Raw genomic sequence first — 26,203 nt, forward strand, 5'->3', positions numbered from 1 at the left:
CTGATGATGCAGCAATGCTGTTTAGTGAAATGACTAAACATAGCCCTGACACCAACATCACTACCGATGATAGACATCAAAAGCATTGTGGAATCAGCCACCTGCACGGTAAGTGATGCTTAACAAATATGCTGTGACAGAGGCTGCATGTTCACTAGGGCCACACTACTGTAGGGTGGATGTTTCAAATTTGGAAAAACCGGTCATCTGTGTGATGTGTGGCAACCCAGATTGTCTTCTGTATGCTGGCAGTGGGAATGCTGTTGCTCCTGCACACAAAATGTAAACTGAAAATTGACAACCATCTCAATTACACGGTGTATACGATAGGAGACGGCCGAGCAAGTGGTTCGAAGAGAAACCCACCAAACTTCTTCGCAGGACATTTGATGTGAAAACTCTAGAGAAACTTCAACCAAAAACTGCTGCAACACCATGACATTTTTGTGCAAAGTCCACAAAGAGGACAGCCCACTGCAGTCAGCAATAAAGTAGTAGCAATATACACATGGGCCCAACACCTGACTTCAGTCCATTTGTGGGGAGAAATGCCAAGACAACACCTGTAATTACTTTCATTTTGTACGTCATTTACAGGAACATCGCTGCAATTGTTCAGGCCCGCTGGTGAGTTTTGATGTAGTGAGACTAACCTTACTACACTTGTTTGTTCTCACCTTAACTTGCTTCCTGTTCAATGGAAATAATTATTATGACACAGTGTCACCATGTGTTGTCCTGTATCACCAGTTGCAGCAAATATGTTAATGGAAGATTACAGAACATTTGGCCACTTGGGCAGGACACCTATTAGTTACAGATAACATATTTCTCTGTGTAGTTCATGAAATGAATGAAGATGTGAATGATGATACGGAAGGTGGGTCTAAGATCTGTAACTGGAGACCTGTTAATGAAAGATGCACACTTAGCTTGGATATTCCATTACACAAGTAATGTGATAAGTGTCAAGTCACAAGAATACAAGAAGAAACATTCTTGGTTTCAAAATACAGATACAGTGAAGAGTGTGAGCAGCAGCAGCTACATGATCATGTTAATCTCATGGTTTTCTCATTTGTTTCCCTTTCTATGTGGTCACTGTACAGACTGAAAAATGTTGAGGAAAGTCTTTAACCTTGTTTTACTCCCTTCTCAACTGCTGCTTCCCATTCATGCCTCTATACTATAAATGCAGTAGTAGGGTTAAATTAATAATTATTTGTTGAATTATTTGTTGAATTATTTTAGATGAAACCGCAATTCTTCAGACAACATATAGGAGACAAAATGCATAAATAGGACATTAAAATGTCCCTCCTGAACAGTCTTGAACATTTTATAAAAGTACACAAGGTGGAAAGTACATGCTGGAAAGTTTGTTTTGCATTGAAAGGAGCAGAAGCTGACATCATATTTACATGGAAATTTATTATTATAGTTTGAAATAGCTACAATCCTATTGAATCTAAAAATGCACTGCACTGGGTATGATTGATATTCATTAAAGGATACACACAAAACTAGAGCTCGTGGTTTCCAATTTCTTCATATTTATTGCAATACAGTTTTGTTTTATTATGATCAGCCTTTGATGTCTGAAGTCTCAATATTTAAGCCAGACTGGTAAGCTGTACCCATGGATTAATTCATGGTATCTGCAAAGTAGGTACATGTTGTTTTGAACTTGTGACTAATGCACAAGGAAGTATGCATTTCTGCAACTGACTGTTAACTGAGAGGTGTTAACACATTAATGGTTGATCAGACTGGGTGTTGTGTTGCCCTAATCATTATCATTTTTCATCCCCATTGACGACCAAGTCACCGAAGTGGTGTCAAATCAAAAGACTTGCACCCGGCGAACTGTCTACCCGACGGGAAGCCCTAGTCACACGACATTTACAAGGACTGATTGTATATTTTGTAACACAAAACTGTCTGTGGTATTGATGTAATGAATAAAAGTCATAAACTGATTGAATCACTAACCTGCATACTTATAGACATACCTAAGAATAAAAATAAAAATTAGTGTTGCATATTAACATGAGAAAATGCATAATTCTAATAACAAAACAGGAAATTGATTTAACGATGACCTGTATTACCAGAAGACAAAATTATAGGTATGATTTCATGTTAACTATTCTTACTTCCATGGGGATTCCCATAGCCCACCAAAATTTGCTGAAAACTTGAGTTTTTCAAATTGACCAATAAAGTTTTTAGTAGAAGTAGACAGTTTTGGAATTAGAAAAATTCAAGCTACTAAACTTCTGTACTGAATTTCAGGAATATTTATTTACAGAAATTATTTCTTGGTAGGCTAGTTAGACTAGTATTAGTAATCTGGAAATTACACTGTGAAAGTAAAAGACACCAATGTCTGACTGAATAATAGTTTCATGAATACCTGCTTGAATAAGAAGGTAGTTATTCCATGTAATTGTTATGTATGCTGTTTACCTTCTCAGGTGTGCTCCAAAGAGAGACAAGGTTAGGTGTGTGGACTACACTTAGAGATTTTATTTTCTAAGGGCAAAAGTTAACTCACTGAAGCTAATACCTGTACTGGCTTAAATCTACCCCCCCCCCTCCCCTCCCCTACAGGAAGTTACTAGTTCCAAGACATGCCTAGAGTAGGATGGCAGTCATTAGTGTTAGAATCTGCAATCTGTTTCCGAAGTTCAGTGGCTACATTATCACGTGGGGTATTTTTAACTCAGGTGTTAGCAGACGCACATATACTCAATAAGACAATGTGTGACACTGGGAGACTTTAATGGGTTGCAGGGAGGGACAGTTGGTTGAAAGGTATGTGAAAATCGTGACTGTAGAATTTATGTAAAAATGCTTCCAATGTATCAGAGCTACTGTGGGGTGTATTTAACCCCACACGTGTTCTTATGGGTTAAGTATTGACAGAATTGCATAATAAGAGTGCCAGTAAATCTCAAAAGTAGGGTTTTGTACAGTGTGAATCTGCCAGACTGATACGACAGAGCATATGCTGTCATATTTATGTGGGAGTTTGCTGGCTTAAAATTAACTATTCTCCCACATTATTGATATAGCACTTTCCAATTTTCATTACTTGTACAACAAATACTTGAAGTAAAATGGTGTATAAGTACAGAATTAAATGATTGTGACTACTTCCTTCAGTTGAAATTCATAGTGATGAGACCACATAACATAAATCGTGCAAAATGGCAACCAACCAAAGAATAATAAGCATTGAGAGATGTAAAGAGTGTTTCCAGTTGAAGGATACGGACAGAACACGATAGCAGTGCTGCTGACATGACAGCAAACACCACCTTCCCATCTGTGAACTTCAACCCTTTGTCTATCATTAATATCTACATGGGTACCCAAAAAAGTTGAATTATTTTTAAAAGCTATATATTTTCAAATTGTTTAAAAAACAACCTTATCCCATTCAAAATACTCTCCATTACAACTAATATGTTTGTCCCTCTGGTGCTTCCACTGCTTGAAACTTTTTTGTAGTTGTCTTAAGAATTGGCTGACAGCTCCTCCCTCGTTTTTTCTCAACTTTTCACGGTCGTGAAATCGATATCCTTTCATGCTCCTTTTCATGTGTGAAACTAAGAAAGTCACATGGAGTCAAGTCAGGCGAAAAGGTGTGTGGGGTACTGGAGCCTTGCCATTTTTAGCCAAAAAGTGTTTGAGATGGCTGTTTGTTCAGGTGTGTTGTGGTGGAAAAACTAGTGTCCTGTCTGCCACAAATCGGGTCATTTTTGACGAACGCTTCCAAATAAAACATTTTTCAATGCTCTTGTGAGCACAAGCTCTCAAATTTTTTCAATATTTTCATAGATTCAAGCAATTGGACGTTCAGAACAAGGGTCATAGTCAATCGACATCTTGCCATTTTTAATCGAGCAAACCACCTGTACATTAGAATTTTTCCCATAGTGTCATCTTGGTAAGCTGTTTTCAGTATTAAAACAGTTTCAGCAGCATTTTTACCAAGCAGAAAATTAAATTTACAGCTGCACGTTCTTCACTTAAAACTTGCCATCATAAAAAGCGAAACAAGACCAAAACAGCTCTAGCAAAAACCATCACTTCAGGTGAACAGAAGAAGCCACCCCGCCACCCTCTGCGGGTCCGTGGGTTAGAATAGGCCCGAGGTATTCCCGCCTGTCGTAAGAGGTGACTAAAAGGAGTCTTTCACTTTTTTGGCACTCGGAATTCTGATCCCATTCTATGGATTGACCTGCAACTTTCAAAATTCTACAGATGTGGGGGCCATATAGGGAAGGACGTGTTACATGGTGCACGAGTTATCCATAGTGCCCCGAGATTAAACTATTTGGACGAGGACACTTTCCGGTGTATGTCATCTTCTTCCATTGTCTCCTGTTCTCTTTTAACCCCCCATGACAATATTGGATTTCTCTGCACCCAATATCCAGCACGTTAGCCAGTCTGTTGTGGTGGGGCTGTCATGTACCCATTTGGTGGTAGCCCCCTGACAACACAGGGATTGCACTGCTGATACCTGAGCTGTAAACTCCCCCTGTATGCCAAGGAGTAGATGCCTGTCTTCTTGGGGCATCATGCCAGTTGGCATTTGCTGTGGCTGGGTGGTGCCTGTGGGGAGAGCCCCTTATCAGAGTGGGTGGCATCAGGGTGGATGACCCGCAACGAAGTGGACTAAGTAATCTCTTGCTGGTGACCGTACGGTACCGGCAGTCTCTAAGAAGGGCAAGATCGAATACAATGCCGACAGGTATGACCCTAAATTGTTTACCTTCCTTGCCACACCGTGGGAGGAATGTAGAGCTACAGAACAGAGCCATATTCGCCTCAGTTTTTAATCTGTTAGGAGAACTGATGGGGACTCCTTTCTACCTACGAAGCCTAAATTTTTTGTTGAACACCTTTAGGATAAGTCTGGAGAAATGACAGCGCTGCCAAAGATGCGAAACGGTGCAGTCTTGATTCAGACATCATCCCCAGCCCAATCCCAAGCGTTACTCACCTGTGACAAGCTGGGTGATATTCTATTTTCTGTCACTCCCCATGAAAGCCTCAATATGGTCCAGGGGATCATTTTCCATTGCGATCTCCTCTTGCAGTCTGACAAGGAGCTAAGTGCCAATTGAGAACAGCAGGGTGTTCACTTCATCTGGTGCGTTTGCAGGGGATCCAAAGACAACAGGGTTGCTACCAGTGCCTTAATCTTAAGGTCAAGGTGATAGTTTACCGCTGTGATGTTAAACCATATGTCCCTCCCCCTATGTGACGCATTAAGTGCTGGCAGTTCAGGCACCAGTCTCCCTGCTAGCCAGACTGCCCAGTACTCCAAAAGGAGTGGAAAATCGTGGCGTACCAGACCCTGGATCGGTTTACTTACACAGAATCTAAACATAAATTTGAAAGATTACACCCCATTCGGTTGATGTCGACATATACTGCAACTACATCACCATTGCCGTTCCAAGTGCCAGTGGTTCCTCACTCTGTGCAACGAACAGTGGGCCCTCCGGGCCACCGGAATACATCCGCCCCCTTGGTGGCAAATCTTCCTCCGTTGCTCCCAAAGCACTTACTTTGGGAGCAAGCCCCCTTCCACCCACCTACCCAAGCTCAGGGGACATTGGTCCCCTCCCCCCTGCTGGAGAAGCAACAGCCTCTTCTGGCTCCTCTCGTGTGGAAGGGGTCCCTTGGGGGCCCTCTCTCCCAAGACTCCACTAATGCCACAGCACACACCCGGCAATGGCTCAAGGAGCTGAAAGCTGGATGAATAGCTTCACGGTCTTATCTGAAGCTGCTTCAGAGAAATCTTCCCAGCGAGCCCCTAAAGAGAAGGGAGAGCAAGCAAACTAAGTTGTAGTCTGCTAAGAACCAGGAGCCTCTGGTGGCCCCAACACCACCACTCCCTATCAGTTCTGCATCTGAGGATGCGGTGGAGACCGTAGTGTCCCCTGTGGATCTGGATCTCACTGATGCCCCAACCACCATTGAAATGGCTACAAATACTCGATTGGTGGCAGCAGGTGACCCTGAGTCATAACCTGCATTCTTGCGGACTTCATGCCTTCCCAGCCTCCCGATACAGTCATCCTCCAGTGGAATTGTGGCGGTTTTTTCCGCCACCTGACTGAGCTGCGGTAACTGTTAAGCTCTACACCAGCTTTCTGCATAGCCCTTCAGGAAACCTGGTTCCTGGCAATGTTGACCCCTGCCCTCTGCAGCTATCGGGGGGTATTAAAAGAACCGTAGTGACTATAACAATGTCAGGTGGAGTTCGTCTGTCCTGAACTCAGTATGCAGTGAACCTGTGCCGCTTCAAATCCCTCTTGAAGCCGTGGCTGTCAGGATAAGGACGATGCAGGAAATAACTGTCTGTAATGTATATCTTCCTCTAGATGGTGCAGTACTCCTGAACACATTGGCTGCACTGATTAACTCCCTAAACCTTTCCTACTTTGGGGAGATTAACACTCATATCCCCTTGTGAGGTGGCACTGTGCTTACTGGCCGAGGCAGGGATGTCAAAAGCCCCCACACATTTCAGTGTGGCTCACGGCACATATTCGGCCATTGATCTCTCTGTTTGCAGTGCTGGTGTTCTCCCATCTATCCATTGGAGAGCACATGATGACCTATGTGGTATGACCACTTCTCCATCTTCCTGTCACTGCCTCAGTGTCAGGTGCACGGATGCCTGCCTCAAGGACTCTAAACAAGGCAGACTGGGATGCCTGCTGTCACTGTTGAATCACCCCCACATGGTAACATCGATGTGGTAACTACAACAATTGTTTCTGTGGTGGAAAACGCGATCCCTCGTTCTTTAGGGTGCCCCTGGCGAAAGACAGTCCCTTGGTGGTCACAGGAAGTCGCTGAGGCAATTAAGGGGTGTCGGCGAGCTCTACCTTTAAACAGCTTCGTGCCCGCATTCGCCAGCGTAATGAATGATGGAAACAGGGGTGGTGGGAGAGATGCGTCTCGACCATTGGGTGCAGTACATGGGAAGGTGTTCCCAAGTCTGGGCAAAGGTCAAACAAGTTTTTGGGTACCAGACTCAAACAGGTGTTCCCAGTGTTCACATAAATGGTGTGTTATCTACCGACGCAAATGCTGGAGTCCCTCTCCATTGCAGGTCAGATGTGCACAACTGCTTACCAGTTATGTTGCACACATTCGTAGTTCTCCTGCACACTTGAATTAATCTCCTTTTCCCACTCTTGGCAGTTCATCTCCTCCATCGGCGGCCTAGGTGAGGGCTTACAGTTGCAGTTTGCGTCCAATCCCTTCTATCTGAACTGGAGTCCTTGCCTTTACCACCTATACTTTTGAGGTCCATTCGCGTACTCCTCCATGGTGTACACCTAGGCCGCAACTTCGCGTGGACCTTTCACGAGTCCCAAAACACACATTTCACCCCGCAGCTCTCTGCTGTCACTTCCTCTCAATTCTTGACATGTACGAGGCTATCTATACAGGTGGCTCGATGGTTGATGGCCGTGTGGGATACGCTTACGCTCATGCGGACTATGTTGACCAGCGCTCCTTGCCGGAAGGCTGCAGTGTTTACACCGCAGAGCTAACAGCCATTTTTCGTGCCCTTGAGCGTATTCGTACCAGCACTGGAGAGTCTTTCGTCATTTGCAGTGACTCTCTCAGTAGTCTGCAGGCTCTTGACCAGTGCTACCCACGCCATCCCATTGTTGTTGCCATCCAGGAGTCCGTTCATGCTCTTGAACAGCGGGGACGTTCGGTGGTGTTCGTATGGACCCCGGGACACGTTGGGATAGCGTGAAACGAACTAGCCGACAAGTTAGCTAAAGACGCCACCCGCAAACTGCCGTTGAAGATCGGCCTCCCGGCAACTGATCTCCGATCAGTGTTACGCCGTCGGGTCTTCGGGATGTGGGCAGACGAATGGCGCACTCTGTCTGTCCCCAACAAGCTGCGGCAAGTCAAGGAGACCACGACCGTGTGGGGTTCCTCCATGCTAGCCTCTCGCAGGGATTCTGTTGGTCTCTGTAGGCTCCGCATTGGTCACTCTTGGCTGACGCATGGTCATCTGCTGCGTCGAGAGGACCCCCCCTCATTGTCGCTGTGGTGCAACCATGACGGTGGCCCATCTGTTGTTGGAATGTCCTCTTTTAACCGCTCTCAGGTGTGCTTTTAATCTCCAGGGTGATTTATCCTCTCTTTTAGGTGACAATGTCTCTATGGCAGATTGGGTTTTAAGTTTTATTCGCGCAAGCGGCTTTTATAGGTCCATTTAATTTTATTACATCACCCTCTTTTACGCTGTATCTTTTAATTAGTTTTGCGTTGTAATTTGACTCCATCCTAATCTTTTAGGCTGGAGGTTTTAACGTGTTGCAGAGTGGCTGGCTCGTCCTATTATTTTCGTGATCAGCCAGCCACGATCCTCTGCTGTACGGTTTTAATTCTTTCTGCCTTTCTTCTCTTTATTGTTTTTGTTGCTGTGCTCTGTTTTCCATGTTTCTTTATTACTGACCTTGGGGATTTTCTTCCCCAAGGAATTTTTATCTTGTGCTTCGAATGCCTAATGGATGGTTTCACTGTGCTCTGTGTGTTTATGAAACAAGGGACCGATGACCTATGCAGTTTGATCCCTTTAATCCTCAAACCAACCAACCTTGAGATGTACCAAGGCGATGATGTGGATTACACAGACGGCTCGGTGGCTGATGGTCACGTCGGCTTCGCATATGTCCATGGAGGAATATTGAACAGCATTCCTTGTCAGATGGCTGCAGTGTTCCACTGCAAGGCTGGTGGCTACATCTTATGCTTTTGAGCACATCCGTTCTTGCCATGGGTAGTCATTTCTTCTGTGTACTGACACCTTGAGCAGCCTACAAGCTATCGACCAGTGCTACCCTCGTCATCCTTTGGTAGCAACCATCCAGGAGTCCATCTATGCCCTGGAATGGTCCGGTCATTCAGTGGTATTTGTGTAGACTCCAGGAGATGTCGGAATCCCAGGAAACAAACTTGCTGACAGGCTGGCCAAACAGGCTGCACAGAAAACGCTTATGGAGATTGGCATTCCAATAACTCACCTGCATTCGTTATTATGCCACAAGGTTTTCCAGCTTTGGGAGATGGAATGGCATAGTCTCAGTACGCACAACAAACTGCGTGCCATTAAGGAGACTACAAATGTGTGGCAGTCCTCCATGCGGGCCTCTTGCAGGGAATCTGTGGTTCTCTGCCAGCTCCGCATTGGCCAAACTCATGGCTACCTCCTGGACTGTGAAGACCTGCCTCAGTGTCAGTGCGGCGCCCATTTGACAGTGGCCCATATTCTGGTGCACTGTCCCACCTTGACTGCCCTGCGACGAAAGCTTTGCTTATCGGACTCATTGCCACTAATTTTATCTGACAACGCCTCATTGGCAGATATAGTTTTACGTTTTATTTGTGAGGGTGCGTTTTATCATTTAATCTAAATTTTAGCACATGTCCTTTGTCCCTCTGTGTCCTCCACCCTAGTGCTTTTAGGGTGGAGGTTTTAATGTGTTGCAAAGTGGCGGGCTTCTCCTTTTTATTCTTTTGGTCAGCCAGCCATGGTAATCTGTTTTGTCGTTCGGAACAAGGGTCCGATGACCTAGCAGTTTGGTCCCTTCCCCCCTCTTTTAAACCAACCAATGAACCAGAACAAGCCAGGTCAATAACTTGGAGAGGTACTCTAGGCACTGATATTTGTTTTCTGTATGTCATGTAGTTTTTGTGCAGTTATCTTCTGAACCAGAGGTGCTTATTAGTAGCCCTGTATGCCCTACCCTCACCATGTCAGAAAATGAAATGAGAAATACTCTTTTCATTTTGTTACTTATAAGACATAACTAAAATGACCATACATTGTCTCTGGAAAAAGCTGTCAAACGGTCAACTGTTGATATTAGAAATATACAGAATACAAACTTAACAGTATTTTACTCTAGTAATTCATCTCATTGCACCCAGTTTCTAACATCTGAGTTAGTGGCTTATACTCATGCTTACAGTGAAAGTGTTATGCTGTTATGGCATTATGCACTGTCAAATTTCCTAAGAAAAGTGTTACAGAAATGTGGGGTGGTATATTTTCATTGCAGCAGTTGCAAAAACTTGTCATTTCTCAAACTATTTAAAGATTAGTCCATTATTTAGAATGTCATTTGTTTGTTGTTTAGTAATTGAATTATCGCTTTCCATGCAGGAGTCTCCTGCAAAAGAAGCCAAAAAACGTGGCCGTGCTCCATCAGAAGATAAGAAAGAAGTGAAAAAAACTGATGGTGCTACTCCTGCTAAACGTGGCCGTGGCCGGCCTAAGGGCTCCACTAAGCGAAAAGGAAAGGCTGCTGCCAAGGTATGAGTATTTTAGGACTTGTTAGTTTTTAAGTTGCCTTCTCTTCTTTCAGAGTATAAGAACATTATAACTGCTTTAGTTAAGTAGTTACTTGAGTCACAGGAAGCTAGATAGCCAAATTGTGTTCCAACCAGTAATGTCTTGATTTCAGGAAGTGTCTCCATAGCAGAAATTTATCTGGGGTCATCTTATTTTTGTGTACATGAAAACAGAACAACATGTAATTTGAATCTCCAGCATCAGATTACAACTGTCGGACAATTGATTTTGTAGACCATTCTACCCCTGTTAAGTGAATGTACTGTACATTGCAATTTGAGAATTGGGGGTAGAAAGATCAAATGTTTTTTTACCGGCAAGTCAGTAATTGTGGGTGCCAAGTCTTAGCGAAGTACTGCACTGGGGCGCCACAGCAGGTCTGCTGGTTGCACTGTTGACAGCACTCAGGTCCTACAGTAAAAGATGTTGGCAGAGATGCCAGAGGAATGCCTCCGGTCGCTGCTCAGAAGAGGAGCTACAAGCATTGTGTGCAAGTTCAAAATAAAAAGGGAATGCAGAAAAAGAACTTCTGGGCACATACCTTAATTGCTGATCAGGACAGTAACGTGTTATTTGACACGCTTAATAATGATTAAAGAAATTGCAGTGCCAAATTTTCTAGTATCCTGATAACGTCATTCTGTTCAGTTGACGAGGTAGTGGAGATCTCCCGAGATTAACTGACAAAAAGGTCACTGTTTTGAGGAAAGTAGTCTCAGTAGAGGAAAAGAGTTTAGTGACCTGTGTACGTGGCAGCTACTTATGTGTAGTCTGCAGTGATATTTATAGTTTTAGTTGTAACTGTAAAGTATACGTAGAAGTGCCCTCCAGTTTTTATTTGAAGAGTATGTTATTATAAACTGAAATTAAATGTGTCTCCTTTGTTTACATATTTCTTAAAATAATTCTAGCGTGTCTGTTGTCTGGTCCGTAAGCATCACTTGCTGCAGCAGCAGGAGAGGTAGCTGTGCTATTTCGGTCTGGATTTAGGTTTTGAGGAAAACATTCTTAGCCCGGATAGTAAACACAGTGGCTGTGAGGAAATTGGGACTTGATTAATTTCCACTATCTCCAACCAGCCAGAGTCCAGAAAGTGCATTATTGTAAGTAGTTTGAACGTGATTGTAATGTGGAGACTTGTTCTTCAAACTGAACTTCATTTATGACCCTCATAATTCCCAACACTTTCTTCCATTTCATGTTTCGAATAGTTCTGAGATGTAGTGTCCCAAGTGAATCTCACAGATAAGATTCAGTGTCAAAACTGTCAATAATGCTCATGTGAGCATATAAAACTAGGTACAGGTGAGTGGCAGGTAGTGCTTGGCAGCTCTACTGGCATCCTGACGGAGTGGCCATAAGCAATCGTGTATTCTGATAGCAGGCCTGCTGGCAGAACCTCATGTTGGTCGCTCTGCCGGCAGAGCTGCCACTGTCAGGTGTTGCCCGGTGCGAGAGGCTCCATTGCGTTCATTCTTCTGTCTGGTGTGTCTGCCAGCAGACTTGTCGTGGCATCCCAGTGAGGCAGGGCCCTTAGAGTAGCATACTTTCAGATAAGTGTATTGCTGTTGTTACTGCAGTTAGTGATTGTTGTACTCCATTCTGGGAATGTTTCATTGCTATTGAAATTGGTTGCAGATCTAGATTAGTCCTTACATTCTGAAAAAAAATTCTGCAGGTGAAAGAAGCAGTAATATACTTATCATACTTCATACGCTAAACTTTAAAGAAGGGATTAAATGTATTGTGTACAGTGAATAAGGAATAATTTGACTCAACTTTTGTCCATGGAATGAATTGGGCATTTGGGGAAAGGGGGAGGGGAGGGAGAGACTATAGGAATTGGGAGGGATGGGGGGGGGGGGCAGGAAATTTTGAAGCAGTGTACACTCAGTGTATAATGCCTCACATATTGCGTACAAGTTGTTGGATTGTAACCAGTAAAGACCACAACTCCTGTTTCTTGAACAGAGATAAAAAAAATGTTTTGATAGACTGTGGCCACATTTGTCATCCTGTTGGCATACTCTACCCATATTTCAGCGGCAGAGTTTTGGTAGCTGATAATATCTACTCCCTCTTATGGCACCAGATTGTTACCTGATGAAATAGCCTTCTCTGTGTGAGTTTCCTGCAGATATGTGGCAGAACGACTACTGGCATCACTTCATGATGAAGTCTTGTGTTGTAGACTCGAAATAAGGTTTACTTTAAAACCTGATAAATCGGTTGTTTTGTAAAGTAATAAATTTGCTTGTGATTATGTGGTTTTTGTGCTAATGTGGCTGGTTTGATACAAATGTTTAAAAATAAAGAAATAAAAAAAATGTTTTTCATGAGCAGCTCACCTTCTCAACTTAATGTCCTTCGTGGGATATATGTGATTCAGTAATCATTGAGCTGTTTCATCCCATCGAAAAAATAGGTTCTGTCAAACTCTGCAAAATACTCGTAGACTGAAACTATCACTTCCTCATTCGATAGGAATTTTTTCCCAGCAAGCCAGTTTAAATGTCAGAGACAGGAAGAAGACACTTGGGGTTAAGTCTAGTGAATTGAAATTAAATTCAAAGCCCAATTAGTGCACTTTTCCATTGTCACTGATGTATGAGATGGTGCATTATTATGGGGAAAGAGCTCTTTATTGCGTGCCAACCTTGCTTCTTATTTTCCTTCTTTTTTTCTGCCTGCCAATGTAACTGTCCGATGCTCCAACAATGAAGCATAATAGTCCAGTTATGTCTGTGCCTTTTCCAAGGATTATTCTGTGGAATCTCTAAAGAAGTGGCTATCACCTTACCAGCTGAGAAAATGGTCTTTCTTTTTTAGTGCTCTTTCACCAACCTTCGTCCGTAGTTTTGACTGCCATTTTAACTCTGGTGTCTAATGATGGATCCATGTTTCAACAACAGTCACAAATAGATGCAAAAACTATGCAGATTGAGACTTAAACTTCGCCAGACATTGTGTTAAAATGTTGTGCCGGATGTGCTTTTGGTCGACTGAGCAATCGTGGCATCCACCTTGCACCCAGTTTCTTCATAGCCAATTTCTATGCAGGATATTATACTCTCACTCAGTTAAGTTGCCTACAGTCTCGGTTGTCTGATGAATTTTTATTGAGTAGTCTTGCATTACCACATTGTGGATTGTGTCAATGGTTTCCTTTGTGGTGACCTCAATTGAACAGCTGGCGTGCGCTTTGTCTTCGGTGCTTATCCTGTCATGTTTAAATTCATTAATCCAAAAGTAAATGGTGTTCAATGATGGTGCAGAGTCCATGTAAACTTCATCCAATTTTACTTAGATATGTGTGGTGCCCCAGCCCTTCAAATGAAAATGTTTAACAGCATGAAACCCAGTTTTCTCCATTTCCAATTGCAGTCGGCACACTGACCCATTCAGACAGCTGTCAGCAGTGAATTGTACGCTGTTAACTGTTGAAATTTTTTATACGAGCCTTGAAATAATTGAACGGCTGTGAAGGCACAATAAAAATGTTCCATTCTTTCGTGCAAATTTAACAGACTTGAGAAGCCACCCTTTTATATTATTTGTAAACAAATAATGGAATATTTAGTCAGCTATGTGAAATTTTTTAGTATCTACTTGCCCTTGAGTAAAGGGAAATGATTTGGGTTTGATGTTATCCATTTTAGTTAGAGAATTCTAAAATACTCCATTTTCTGTAAGATATGTGCTTTATTTTTATGTAAAATTGTGTGTGAAAATAAGACATGTATTAGATTTTTAGAGGTGGTTTGTTTTTCACTGACTTAAGAGCATTTGAGGTACAGGTTTCTTGTAAAGAATTGATGATGTGAAGTAGTGCCAGAGTAAGATGTTTCTTGTAAGTGAAATTTGTGAACTATTTGACATGTATCTTTCCTGTCAGGGTAGTGCTTCTCCTAAATATTTGTTGTATTGGGAGTTTAAAATTGTCTGAAAGAAACCTGGTACTGGAGTGGTGTAATGTTTGGAACTGATTGAAGCTTCATTTACTTCCTGTAATTCATAAATATAATTGTTAGATTTTGTAGGTAATTAAATTATTGTAAATTACAACTGTTGCAATCTTGTTTTATCATATACCATCAGTTGATTGATATGTTTCAGATAGAAAATTTTAAAAAAATTATTTAACAAAGGTAATCAGCAGTGCATTTATTTTAATAAATTTTATATAAAATTGCCACAAAACTGAAAAATTGCATGTTTTATCAAACAGAAACCTGGCAACAGAGCTCGTGGTCGCCCCAAGAAGGAAGATAAGAAAGAAGAATCTGGTGGGGATGAGGAGGAAGTTGATGAGGATGAAGAGGAAGAAGGGGAAGATTAATGAGCAGTGTATGATATAACCCACACTACTTGACAAGTGGTTTAGATCAAAATAATCTTGAGATTTGAAAGTGCATTTGTTTTCTTTGGAACTGTTTGTCAAGTGACAGTGTGGTAACATTTTCGACAAATCCTCTTCCTTTGGGATCAAAATTTGATAATGTGTGTACTATGTTGTGAGTGGGCAATATGTTTATTGCTTGGGCTCTTAATCTGTATGTTCAACTATTTAGGGAGTGAGTTTGTGACCATAAGGTTTATGTCTTTAGAGGTGTACTGAATTGACAGTTCAGATGCAGGGGAGGTGGTGTGTTCACTGCATTTATGCATGTTTTTTAACATTGTCATTTTGAACTTTGTGTGTGGGCTGTGTTAAACTGTACAGATTTTATAAGTCCTTAACTATGGATTAGAGCCTGGAGACACTTCACTCCATTGCTACACATTTGGACACAGTACAGTTCTTTCTTAAAATAGTAGCTCCTTGTTCCATTTATACAACTATGTTTAAGGTTTCCATTTTAGATTTCATTGAAATAATGTGCACTACAGTTTCATTTCCTGTCTTTCCCCTTTTGTTCCTTCTTACAGGTTCTTGAATCTCATATGCGTGTACCTGTGAAAAATAAGAAATTTGTACCTGTTAATGTTGCAGTATGCCTATAGGCAAGCAAAGTAAGTTAGGGAGTTGCCCAGGAGTGCAAGGCATTTGACTGGTCTTGCTTCTAATAAAATAACACTGCAGTTGTTCCCTTTCCGATTTTGTGTAAGTAAATTTATATGTGGCAACATTAAAAGTTTTAACAAAAGGTGTTGGGGGAATTACATGGAAAGGACTGTTGCTGTTCCATTACATTATAAACAGTGGCCAAGCTTAGTTCCACAGTATGGGTGGGAGATACCAACATACATAATTTTTTATGCCTGTTCTTTGTGTTTTATCTCAACTTTCAGATGAGTTCTCAGCTAAATGAACACACTGAAAATATTTGAAGTTATTCATTAGCAACTTTCTTATATTGTAGAATTAGTTCATTGCGAATAGTTGTTAATTCTTTTAAATGGTCGAGAATAATCAGTCATTTCACTGCCACATACACATTGATTTAGAATGAAGTTTGAGTCCTGTTTTGTGTGACCTACTATGTTGACAATTTTTATTTGTAGTGTGTGCAATATGACACTTAATTTTGTGACGTGTGTCTGATAGGAATCATAGTGTTTCAATTTATCCTCCCAGATGTATGTGAATCTGGCGATATTTTATTTTATGATGTATTCATATGTAAGTTAGTGCAGAATTTCAATGAATAGGATGAATTTCTTTTTAATTAACAAGGACTTTTTAAGTTTGTCAGCTCAGTGAAAAGTGCTGGCTGTATTCTTTCGTGGAAGCTGCATATTTTCCCTCAGTGAGAATTACAGTATTTAGCAAACGTGAAGTGCACAGCATTACTTCGTCTCACAGGTATCTAGAAAAAGATTACGTGTTGGGGATAATTCAGAGGCAATGACAGTGTTCAGCTTTTTGTGACTAGTGGATTACAGTTAATGTATTTTATTTATGGAACTGTGCTTCACTTTACATTATTCACTGTAACAGTCAGTGTTATTTACCAGAAACACCTTATTTTTCCTTACTAGTTTATAGAATATCAGCACTACTAGTTGGAAACTAAATATAGAACATTGATCACACACATATTTTAAGCTTCTGCAATATAACAGGAATTTCGTTAATGGGAATCGTGTGTAGATTTTTCAAGTTTAGAGATATATTGATGTGTTCGGCCTTTTTATTTTACCAGTGACTCGGAGGCCATTTGCAGCCATTGTTTGTTCTCAGTAGGAAAAAACCAGTATTTTAATGTTTAAATTCTATATTGTCATTAAGTCTATCAGGAAAACTGTGGAAAATAAACTACAGAACTTGGAATCCTGGCATTTCATTTTTGTCCTAATGGATTGATGGATAGGAGAAACTAATCCAACATATCAGCCCTTAGCATGTTGCCTTAAAACACATGCCGCTGGCACTGAAAATTGTCTATGTAGCAGACATACTCTACTGATATGTAGGAATGCAAATACCATACTTCTGATCATAGAATAAAACACCAGTAATGGCATCTGTTAGGCTGGTCTCTCTGAGCAAAAAGACATTAAGGCTTAAAAAAATTTGCAAATTTTGATTTGGAACACTAAATTAAAAGGACTGTTTCCTCAAAAACCAGTTGCTAAAAATGTTATGTAGTAATGCCAATGAGTCCAGTTTAATTAGTGTGATTGGTTATTGCAGGTACTTAACATGTAATGTAAAAAGTAAATATTGTGATCTGTACGGCATGGGGTACATTTACACTGCTGCTACAGGTAACATCAGCAATGTGATTGAAGTTTTTAGATTAGCTGCCATCTGATCTATAATATGTCATTGTCGTGGTGACAGTTATAATGAAGTGCTGCGTGTGGTTGTTCGAAATCTGGTGTTAGGGAAAGAGGCCACTGGCACCAAAGTTTCTAACACTTGTGCTGTCCCTTTCTCCCAGCTTGTATATTCTCTGCACACATTTAATTTTCATGTAGAGATCTGTAAACAGGTGTGTGTGATATTCGTAAGTAGGCAATATTGCTGAACGTTTCATTACTGAAGCATACTAAAATATATGGATCCTGTAGTTCAAGGCTGATATTTGGTAGGAGTCTGATAGTCAGTGTTTAGCCCCATACTCTGTTTTATGTATAGATTTTAGTAGTATATTATATCACAGAATGCTTAAGATTCTGTGCTAGATCAGTAGCAAACATTTGAATGTATGAAGAAGACCTTTTATCTTTTGCAGAATTTTGTACAAGCTGTAGTTAAACTTAACAGTAAAAAGTTTTGAGTGGAAAACTTTTGGGTTGTTCACTATCTAAGAAGTGTATCACATGCATCTGGGTCTGTGTCACCCTTAAGGCTTGAACCCATCACTGAATACATAAAACTGATTAGTTTAATGCTGCATACATAAGCAGTTCAGTTTCATCAATTGCCATGCCATTACAAGTATGTTACAGGTTCTTACTTGATTTATTTCTGTTTTGAGTATTGTAAAGCAGATCAGTTATTTGTGTCCAAATTGAGTGTTACTTTTAACACTGTAAACATAAGGAAGTAGTTTTAAGATCTGCATACAAATCATCAAAATGTCATAAGATTGTCTTGATCATGTAATCGACTGCACATTTTCTTTTCTAAATAAACATACGGAAATGATATATATATGTATTATGAATCAAACAGATTTCCAGAAGCTGACATGAGCAGTTGCAGAAATACTTTGTAATTATGTTAACAACAACAAAAACATCCATCCTTCATGTAAAATTTGTCAGACATGTTAAGGGTGAGTATTGTCATAAAGGGTCTTTTGTTTTGGTAATAGATGTTCTAAGAATTGTGTAATGCGTGGAATTGTGATGGAAATACTGAACCATGATGCATTGGTAATGACCCAGCTGGATGCAGGTCTGTCTAGTGTGTGAGCATGATAGTGCTATATGGGCTTGGGTTCCATTGCTAATAACCTTGGCATAGGCAAAACACTAAACCGTAAACTTTTGTAGTTTTTCACATGTCACATTACTTCTAACACTTGATTAATTCCAATTTTCTTTGACAATGTATGCTTGAGAGCATAAAAAGTATCAGTTGCTGAAATTTCAACTGGCAGTCCTGTTACTCAGGAGCCACTCACAAACTCTGTATTACTGCTCATAAAAACAAAGGTCACTTTCAGTTGCAAGTGTAATTGAGGAAGTTACTGACATTCAGGAAGAAGAGCATACGCTCTAGAAGTGCAACAAAACCTGCCCAGTGTCATCCCTAGGATTTGAGACATGAAAAAGGCACCTGTAATTGAGGTGGAATTGAGCTGAACAGCAATAAGAAATAACTGAATATAAGCTGTAGATATTTTGTTTGTGTGTTACTATTTGTTGAATCTGTATAAGACATGAAATCAACAATTTATTAGTTAACACCCTGCCCAAAGCCCTTTCATGTCGATGACCATCTGCATTTTTAGAGGAGGCATTTTCAGCCACCTTGTCCCAGATCGCCGAGGTGGTGTTACAAAATTTGTATCTAATTATTGGTGCAAGGTCAGGCCTTTATATCTCTAGCCATGTTTCCTGAGTGAGTTTGATGAAAGAGGAAGCCATTTGAAGATAAAAATTCGTTGTTCTGCAGCTGATCATAGCTGATGTGTATTGGTGAGTGATCTTCATTGGAACAGATCAGTCCCTCAGGGTAGCGTTGTTGCACTGATAAGGCTAAAACATTATCCGTAATGAGTATATTGAGCAGAATGAAGTCTGCCATCTATTGTTTCAAGCCAACCAAAGTCCACAGGAACATATCCAGCACCAAACTGTCATAGCCACTGTAAAGTGACACTGGTGTGGGGTTGGGATTACACAGGCTATATACGCATACTGGACCATCATTTGCTGTGGAAAATACTGGTCCATTGGAAATTCTTACATTCTACCAACCATAATATGTATTTTCCTGAGCAAACACTAATTGGTATAGTTGACTGTTTCTCCTCAACAGCTGACAGTTTGATTTGTAGTATCTCCCTTGCCCCCTCCTCTCCAGCCACTGCCAAATCATGTCACTTGGTAGAAACACAACATTTCAGTTGTGACATTGTACTGCTTTTGGTGTTGCACAACTACTTCTTTTCCCCAAGCTTCTCCAATCCTACTGGACTCTCCTGTATCACTATATTTTATCCAACATTGCGCTTGGGAACACAATGCTGTGTATCTGCATTGGATACCGTCCAATTCCCTTTGCCCAAAACAGCAGTGATGTTGTCTCAACTAGCCTATGATGAAGCAGGGCTCATAGTGACTGATGTAAGGTGCAAATGTTCAGGTACTGAACTGCGTACTGTCAATGGCTTTAAGACAAGTAGTATGATAACTGTCAGTCAGTGCTGTGGGATATAGCCACCATGTGGGATAATGATTACAGTGATAAATTACTCTAGACTGACATTCCACTATGGGTGAGGTGAGTGTACTAGGAAGTTAAGGATTTACTTACCTAAATGTCAATATAGGGTCTGTTACTAGCCCTTAGCTTACTGGAGGCCAACAGTAATCTCACTGAGCACTACTACTTTCTACTGGAGAGTTGGGTCAGCAATTACTGAAAAGGTTACCATAATATCAAATCCCTTCACTTTTCTTTTTTCTCTACATGGGTGGTTAAAAGTATTCTGATTAACTGAACTCTATGCAATAATGACAGGCTATTATAAAATAGATAAGATTAATACAATATGCCCCTTGTCATCAAACTGCAGGCCACATGCAGCCTGAATCAAGTACACTGATGAAAAAATAGCAAAACAAAAAAATAATTAATGTAGAGTAATGAAATTTGAGAAATATGTTGATATTTCAGTGCATCGAATTGAAAGATCACGATAAGAGATAAGCCATTGCAAATGTAAAATAATTAATAACCAGTGTAATTGCTGGGGTGTTGAATGGATGCAAACCTGCATGCATTGTGTTGTACAGGTGCCTGATGTCCGTGTGGGACAGAGTTCCACACCTGTTGCACTTCTTTAGTCAGTACAGGGACAGTTACTACTGTTTGTAGATGACACAGAAGTTGTCACCTGACTGTGTTCCATATGTGCTAGATTGGACACAGATCTAGTGATTGAGCAGGTCAAGGCGACATCTTGTGTCACAACAGTGGTATGTGGGTGAGCATTATCCTGTTCGAAAACACACCCTGGAACCTGCCAGGGGGCTTAGCACTCTTGAGTCCGTGTGGCTTCTGGCCGCTAGCCTTTGCAGCATCGCATCCATTTCTATGCTGCATGTTTATCCTCCTGTTATTCTTTCCCTCCTGCATTGGGGAATATGTCTGGAGTATTTTCAGGAATATGTTCTCTAGTTTTGGTAGCTTGGCATTGGAACAGTTTCTAGTCTGCTTTTTCCCCTTTTTCGTTGTTCTCCATCTCCTCTGTTTTGGCATTTGAAGTCTCTTAGTTTCTTTTTCCTCCCTGTGCGATCCTGAAGGCCGGCCCACACGTTTTGATGTGCAACAGGTGGCTGAACCTTGGATAGACAGGTAGGGTTAGCTCATACCCCCTGATACAGGCCAGGCTCAGGGAGGGGTGACTGCCTGAGCTGTTACTTTCCCAGTTGCCAATTGGTCCCTCTGGAATTTTGGAGGTGTGAACAATCCCCTAAGGTGGGTGAGGTGCATCCCCCCTCCTAAGGGGTCCCCTAGTTGGCAGGTGTACCCTCAGAGGTGCTGGTAGTCATGGGATTTTTTCATAGAGAGCTTACCTTCTCAATGTGCTCCACTAAATGTAAACAGAATGAGGTTTAAAATTCAAAAACTTTCTCAGCTGCACCAAGGTTCCTCATGGTGTCCCATACTGAAGGTCAGTCTTTTGCTACAGTTAACCTGTTCGTTATTCAGATAGGTGTTGATACAACTGCAGGCACTGTGAAATCATCCTCTTGCTTATGTAATGAGACTCTGTTTTTGGAGACTGCAATTGCTTAGTTCCACCGCACCATGGCTATCCTCTTTATGTTGAGGCCCATCGTACACTGCATTCTTCATATGGTGTTATTTGCACTCGACTGCCTGTCTCTTTGTACCAATTTTAATGGTGACCAGTACAGCACTGTAGTTGTGAAACTGCCCAGTCACAGTTGCATCCACATCCCCTTCTACAGCTGTGCAACAAACCGCCAAATCTTTGTCCCCAGTGGTAAAATGCCTGTTATGCAACTGGCAGGCCAGAAAGAACAAGGAAGACTCCTGCGAAGATATTGCATCCCTCCAGCCAAAAAAATGTGAGTCTTTGTCTGCCAACTGTCAAGATTCTAAGAAATTTAACATGCACATGATCTTTTCCTGCCCTGATGGAGATTCTCTTCAACAGTGTTGCTGTGTCATACCATCACCTAGTTGACCTCCATTTCACCGGTGCACTCATTTTTCTGCCATGGAGTCCGCAGGTTGACCCATGGAGAATGCTGATGCCACTGTAGATTTCATGGAACAGGGTACTCTAGCTTCTGTACCCTGTAGCAGTCTTTGAAAGGCTAGCACTTTGTAACCCCATTCCCCATTATGACTACTGTCAAGTGGAATTTTTGTGGCATTGTACCCAACGAGGAGGAATTACAGCTGCTCTGGGAATTCCAGTGTCTGGTTTCTTCTTGCCTCCAAGAAACAAAATTGCATCCTCATGACTGCTTGGACCTTCACACCAAAGGACAGCATTCCCCCTCCTGCTCATTTGAGATGACATGCATAGCCAAATCATCTCACTGAACACAGAGCTGCAAGCTGTTGCAGTCTATTTTCCTTCCTTGTTTCACTCTTTCCGTTTGTAATGTCATCTACTGTAATCTTCATCTACTGTCACCAGGGCATGCTTACTCTAGTTTATTGGTCAGCTGCTTGGCGACTTTTAACACTGATGCACACAATCACCTTTGAGGCTATAAGAGAACCTGTCTGAGAGGTTTCTTCTTGGCTGATATGTCAACTTCATTAGTCTTAACTGAAGTGCCCACATTCCTGTCAGACTACATGCACACATTTCGCATTTGGCCATCTCATTCTGCACTGCCCAGCTTGCCTGTCGTCTTGAGTGCTCTATTCTCTTTGACACATACTCGGGTGACCAAAGAATATCAGTTCTCTGCCTCCTACCCCATGTGCATGTAAACCTCTAAGGCTGACTGGAGGATTTACTCCTCCCTGGTGATTTTTGACAAACATTTCTCCAGTTGTGATGACCAGGCAGAGTGCCTTATGAATGTTAACCACTGCAGAACGTTGTATACCTCTCACTTGCTTACCGTGCCATGTTCTGATCCCCTGGTGGACTGAGGTGTGCCATGACACGAAATTGTGCTCTGTGCCTTTTTGCCCATTATCCTGCGATTGTGAACTGTGTTCATTAATAAGAGTTGTGTGCGCAGTGTTGTTGCATCTGTTGTATACCAGTAAAGCTATCTGGATTTCCTTTACTAGTTCTTTCAACAGTTTCACACCCTCTGTCCTATGGGGCAGCCTGTATTGACTCTCTGGGACCAAGTTTCATTCCCAAGTTTCCAGCCTGACAGTAGCAGGTGCTGTCACTGGGGACCCCCAACACCTTGGGCTGCTATTTTCTGGAGATTTTGAGTTCAACCCACCAACACCCTGCCCTTCTCCATTGGAAATGAGTGGAGATAGCTCTGGTGGTTGCTTTTCCTCAGACTCGTGAACGCTACAATTTCTCCTTAACTACGGCTGTGCTCACCTCATCCCAGTCTTCTGTTCCAGGATCGGATGAAGTTAACATTCAGATATTGCAACAACTTTCTCTTGTGGGCAAGCACTTTCTGCTTCGTACGTATAATCGCATTTGGGCAGATGGCACATTTCTCAGATGCTGGCATAAAGCCACTGTCATACCTATACCTAAGCCTGGGAAGGACAGACCTACCTTCTAGCTAACACCCAATTTCTCTCGACCAGCTTTGTTTGCAAAGTGATGGCACGTGTGATTCATGGCCAGCTGGTATGGTGTTTTGAGTCTAGCAATCTGATAACCACTGTACAATGTGGGTTTTGTGCACACTATTCTGCAGTCGACCATCTCGTCACTTCGCCAACCCATTCCATGAATGGTTTTCTGTGGAAATACCACACACGCCTTGTTTTTAATTTGGAGAAAGCCTACTTCACCTGCTGGAGGACTGGTATTCTCTGTACTCTATACATGTGGGGCAGCTGAATTAGCCTGCCCAATTTCCTTCAGGAATTTTTAAAACACTCAGTTTCAAGGTACGTATGAATGACTTTTTCAGAAACTATCCAGGATAATTGAGTGCCTCAAGATCCTGTACTGAGCATCTTCTTTCCTATAGCCATTAACACTATTATGGACTGTCTCCTGCCAAGTGTCTCCGGCTCCCTTTTCGTTAACGGCTTCGTGCTCTATGGCAGTTATCCACAGAATTGCCCGCCCCCTGCAGTTTCGGGTGTTAGAATAGGCCCAAGGTATTCTTGCCTGTCGTACAAAGCGACTAAAAGGAGTTTCACACGTTTCCGCTTTTGTGATGGTCCCCTGTAGGGTTTGACCTCCATTCTTCAAAATTTTCCCGAAGAGCAAGCCAATTGGGGAAGGGCGCCTTACAAGGTGCATCGTGTCCATTGTGCATTGATATCTTCAGCCCACTTTCTCATCGTCTCATTGCAGTCCTGCCAATTCTCCATCTCTTGGGTGAGGACACCTTCCTGGGTGCGTTTTCCTCCATGGTGGTAGCACTGTCGATTTCTGCGTTGACGATGACCATTGACTTCTTTGCACCTGATAACCAGCACCGTAGCCAGTCCGTTGTGGTGGGGCCGCCATGTACCCTGTTGGTTGTAGCCCCCTGACCACACAGGGATCGCTTTGCTGATGACTGTGCCATTAATTCCCCATGTATGCCAAGGGGTAGATGCCCAGCCCCGTGGGACATCAGGACTCCCGGCAATGGCCATCCTGCCAGGTGACCTCTGCTGCGCCTGGGTGGCACCCGTGGGGAGGGCCCCTGGTCAGAGTGGGTGGCTTCAGGGCAGATGACACGCGATGAAGTGTAGTAAATCATCTCTTGCTGGTGGTAAAACACCAGCAGTCTCTTAACCGATCACGAGCTCAATTCAACGCATAGAAGTACGACCCCAAATTGTCTCTCTCCCTGTCGACACCATGGGAGGAATGTCAGGCAAGGGATGGCAGCGGATCATATTTGCTGCGGTACCTTGTATGTTTGAGAGCTGATGGGGAATCTTTCATGATGATGAAGCCCTAGTTTTTTGTTGAGCATTTAGAGGACAAGTTTGGGGAGATGGAGGGCTTGTCCAAAATGAGATCTGGGTCAGTCTCGATCAAAACAGCATCCTCCGCCCAGTCACAGGAGCTACTCGCTTGTGACAGTCTGGGGGATATTTCTGTAACCATCACACCCCCATAAGAGCTTAAATATGGTCCATAGTATCGTATTTCATAGAGACCTTCTTTTGCAGTCAAATGGTGAGATGCACGCCAATTTCGAGCAGCAAGATGTACATTTCGTCCGGTGTGTCCACTGGTGTCCGAAGGATAATCAGGTTGGCACTGGTGCCTTCAACTTGGCCTTTGAGGGTGAATACATTGCCCAAGGAGGTCAAGATGATGGTCTACCGGTGTGGTGTAAAGCCCTATATCCCTCCCCCGATGCTGTGCTGGAAGTTCGGTCATGTCTTCCCGCTGTACTTACAGTGTCACATGCAGAGTTTGCGGACGCCCATCACATCTCAATAGTCGATGTCCCGCCTCCCATCTGTGTCAACTGCGGAGAGCACCATTCGCCTTGTTCGCCTGACTGCAGGATTCTCCAGAAATAAAGGACCAACTGACCTACACTGAGGCTTAGAGAAAATTTGAATGCCTGCATCCTGTGCATATGAAATCATCTTACGCCGCCGCTACAACAGTTCTGACACCATCAGCTCCGCCAACCCAGCTCGCTTCTTGGAGCTGGAAGACAACTGCCCGCTTGATGGTGTGGGTCATTTCCTCCCTATTGCTCCTGCACCACTTACTTTGGGAGCAACACCCCCCCCCCCCCCCCCGACACCCAGCCATTGGGGACGTCCGTTCCCACTTCTAAGCTGGAGAAGCGTAAGTATTCTTTGGCTTTTCTCTAGGAAGGGGGTCCCTTGGGTCACTCCCTTCCCAGATTTCTTCTAGTGGGAAAGATGGCACCCGCCAGTGGCTGAAGAGCCCAAAAGCAGCTGGTCGTATGGCTTCACGCTCATCCTCAATCCAGGAGCCTGAGCCAGTGAAGTCCTCCCAGCCAGGGAAACCCAAGGAGCAGCGATAGAAATCCAAAAAGAAAACTCCTAAGACCAAGGAACTTGCAGCGGCACCCCTACCTACAAGCTCTGCAGCTGAGGATGGGGTAGAGATTTTTGTGTCTGCTGAGGACCTAGATCTCGCCAGACCTTCACACACAATGGATATAGACTGCTCAGGCAATAAATTGGTGGTAGCAGGTGACTCAGACGTAAACTGCCTCATTGAATGTTCCATGCCTTCCCAGTCTCATAATGTCAACCTCCAATGGACTTGCAGCGGTTTTTTCCTCCGCCTGCCTGAGCTATGGCAACTGTTAAGCCTTACATGTGCTGTCTGCATTGCCCTCCAGGTAACCTGGTTCCTAGCAATGCGGAACCATGCCCTCTGCAGCTGTAAGGGATATTACAGGAACCATAGCGACTAAAATCGATTGTCAGGTAGAGTTTGCATTTATATCCTAAACTTGGTCTGTATTGAACCTGTGCCCCTTCAAACCCCTTTTGGAGCTGTGGCGATCAGAATAAGAACGACGCAG

General features: G+C 42.6%; 1 protein-coding gene across 2 annotated transcripts in view; it reads left to right on the top strand.

Moving 5' to 3' along the window:
* LOC126469695 (high mobility group protein HMG-I/HMG-Y-like) overlaps nt 1-18,016 on the top strand; it is a 36,805-nt gene extending 18,789 nt beyond the window's left edge. For both annotated transcript variants that reach the window (XM_050096865.1, XM_050096864.1), the window contains exons 3-4: nt 10,229-10,378; nt 14,646-18,016. In XM_050096865.1, coding sequence (XP_049952822.1) covers nt 10,229-10,378; nt 14,646-14,756 — 261 coding nt within the window. In that variant the 3' untranslated portion in view covers nt 14,757-18,016. The remainder of the gene's footprint in view (nt 1-10,228; nt 10,379-14,645) is intronic.
* The last annotated feature ends 8,187 nt before the right edge of the window (nt 18,017-26,203 follow it).

The sequence above is a fragment of the Schistocerca serialis genome, chromosome 3 (genome assembly GCF_023864345.2).
Source record: "Schistocerca serialis cubense isolate TAMUIC-IGC-003099 chromosome 3, iqSchSeri2.2, whole genome shotgun sequence".
In the NCBI taxonomy this organism is placed as follows: domain Eukaryota; kingdom Metazoa; phylum Arthropoda; class Insecta; order Orthoptera; family Acrididae; genus Schistocerca; species Schistocerca serialis.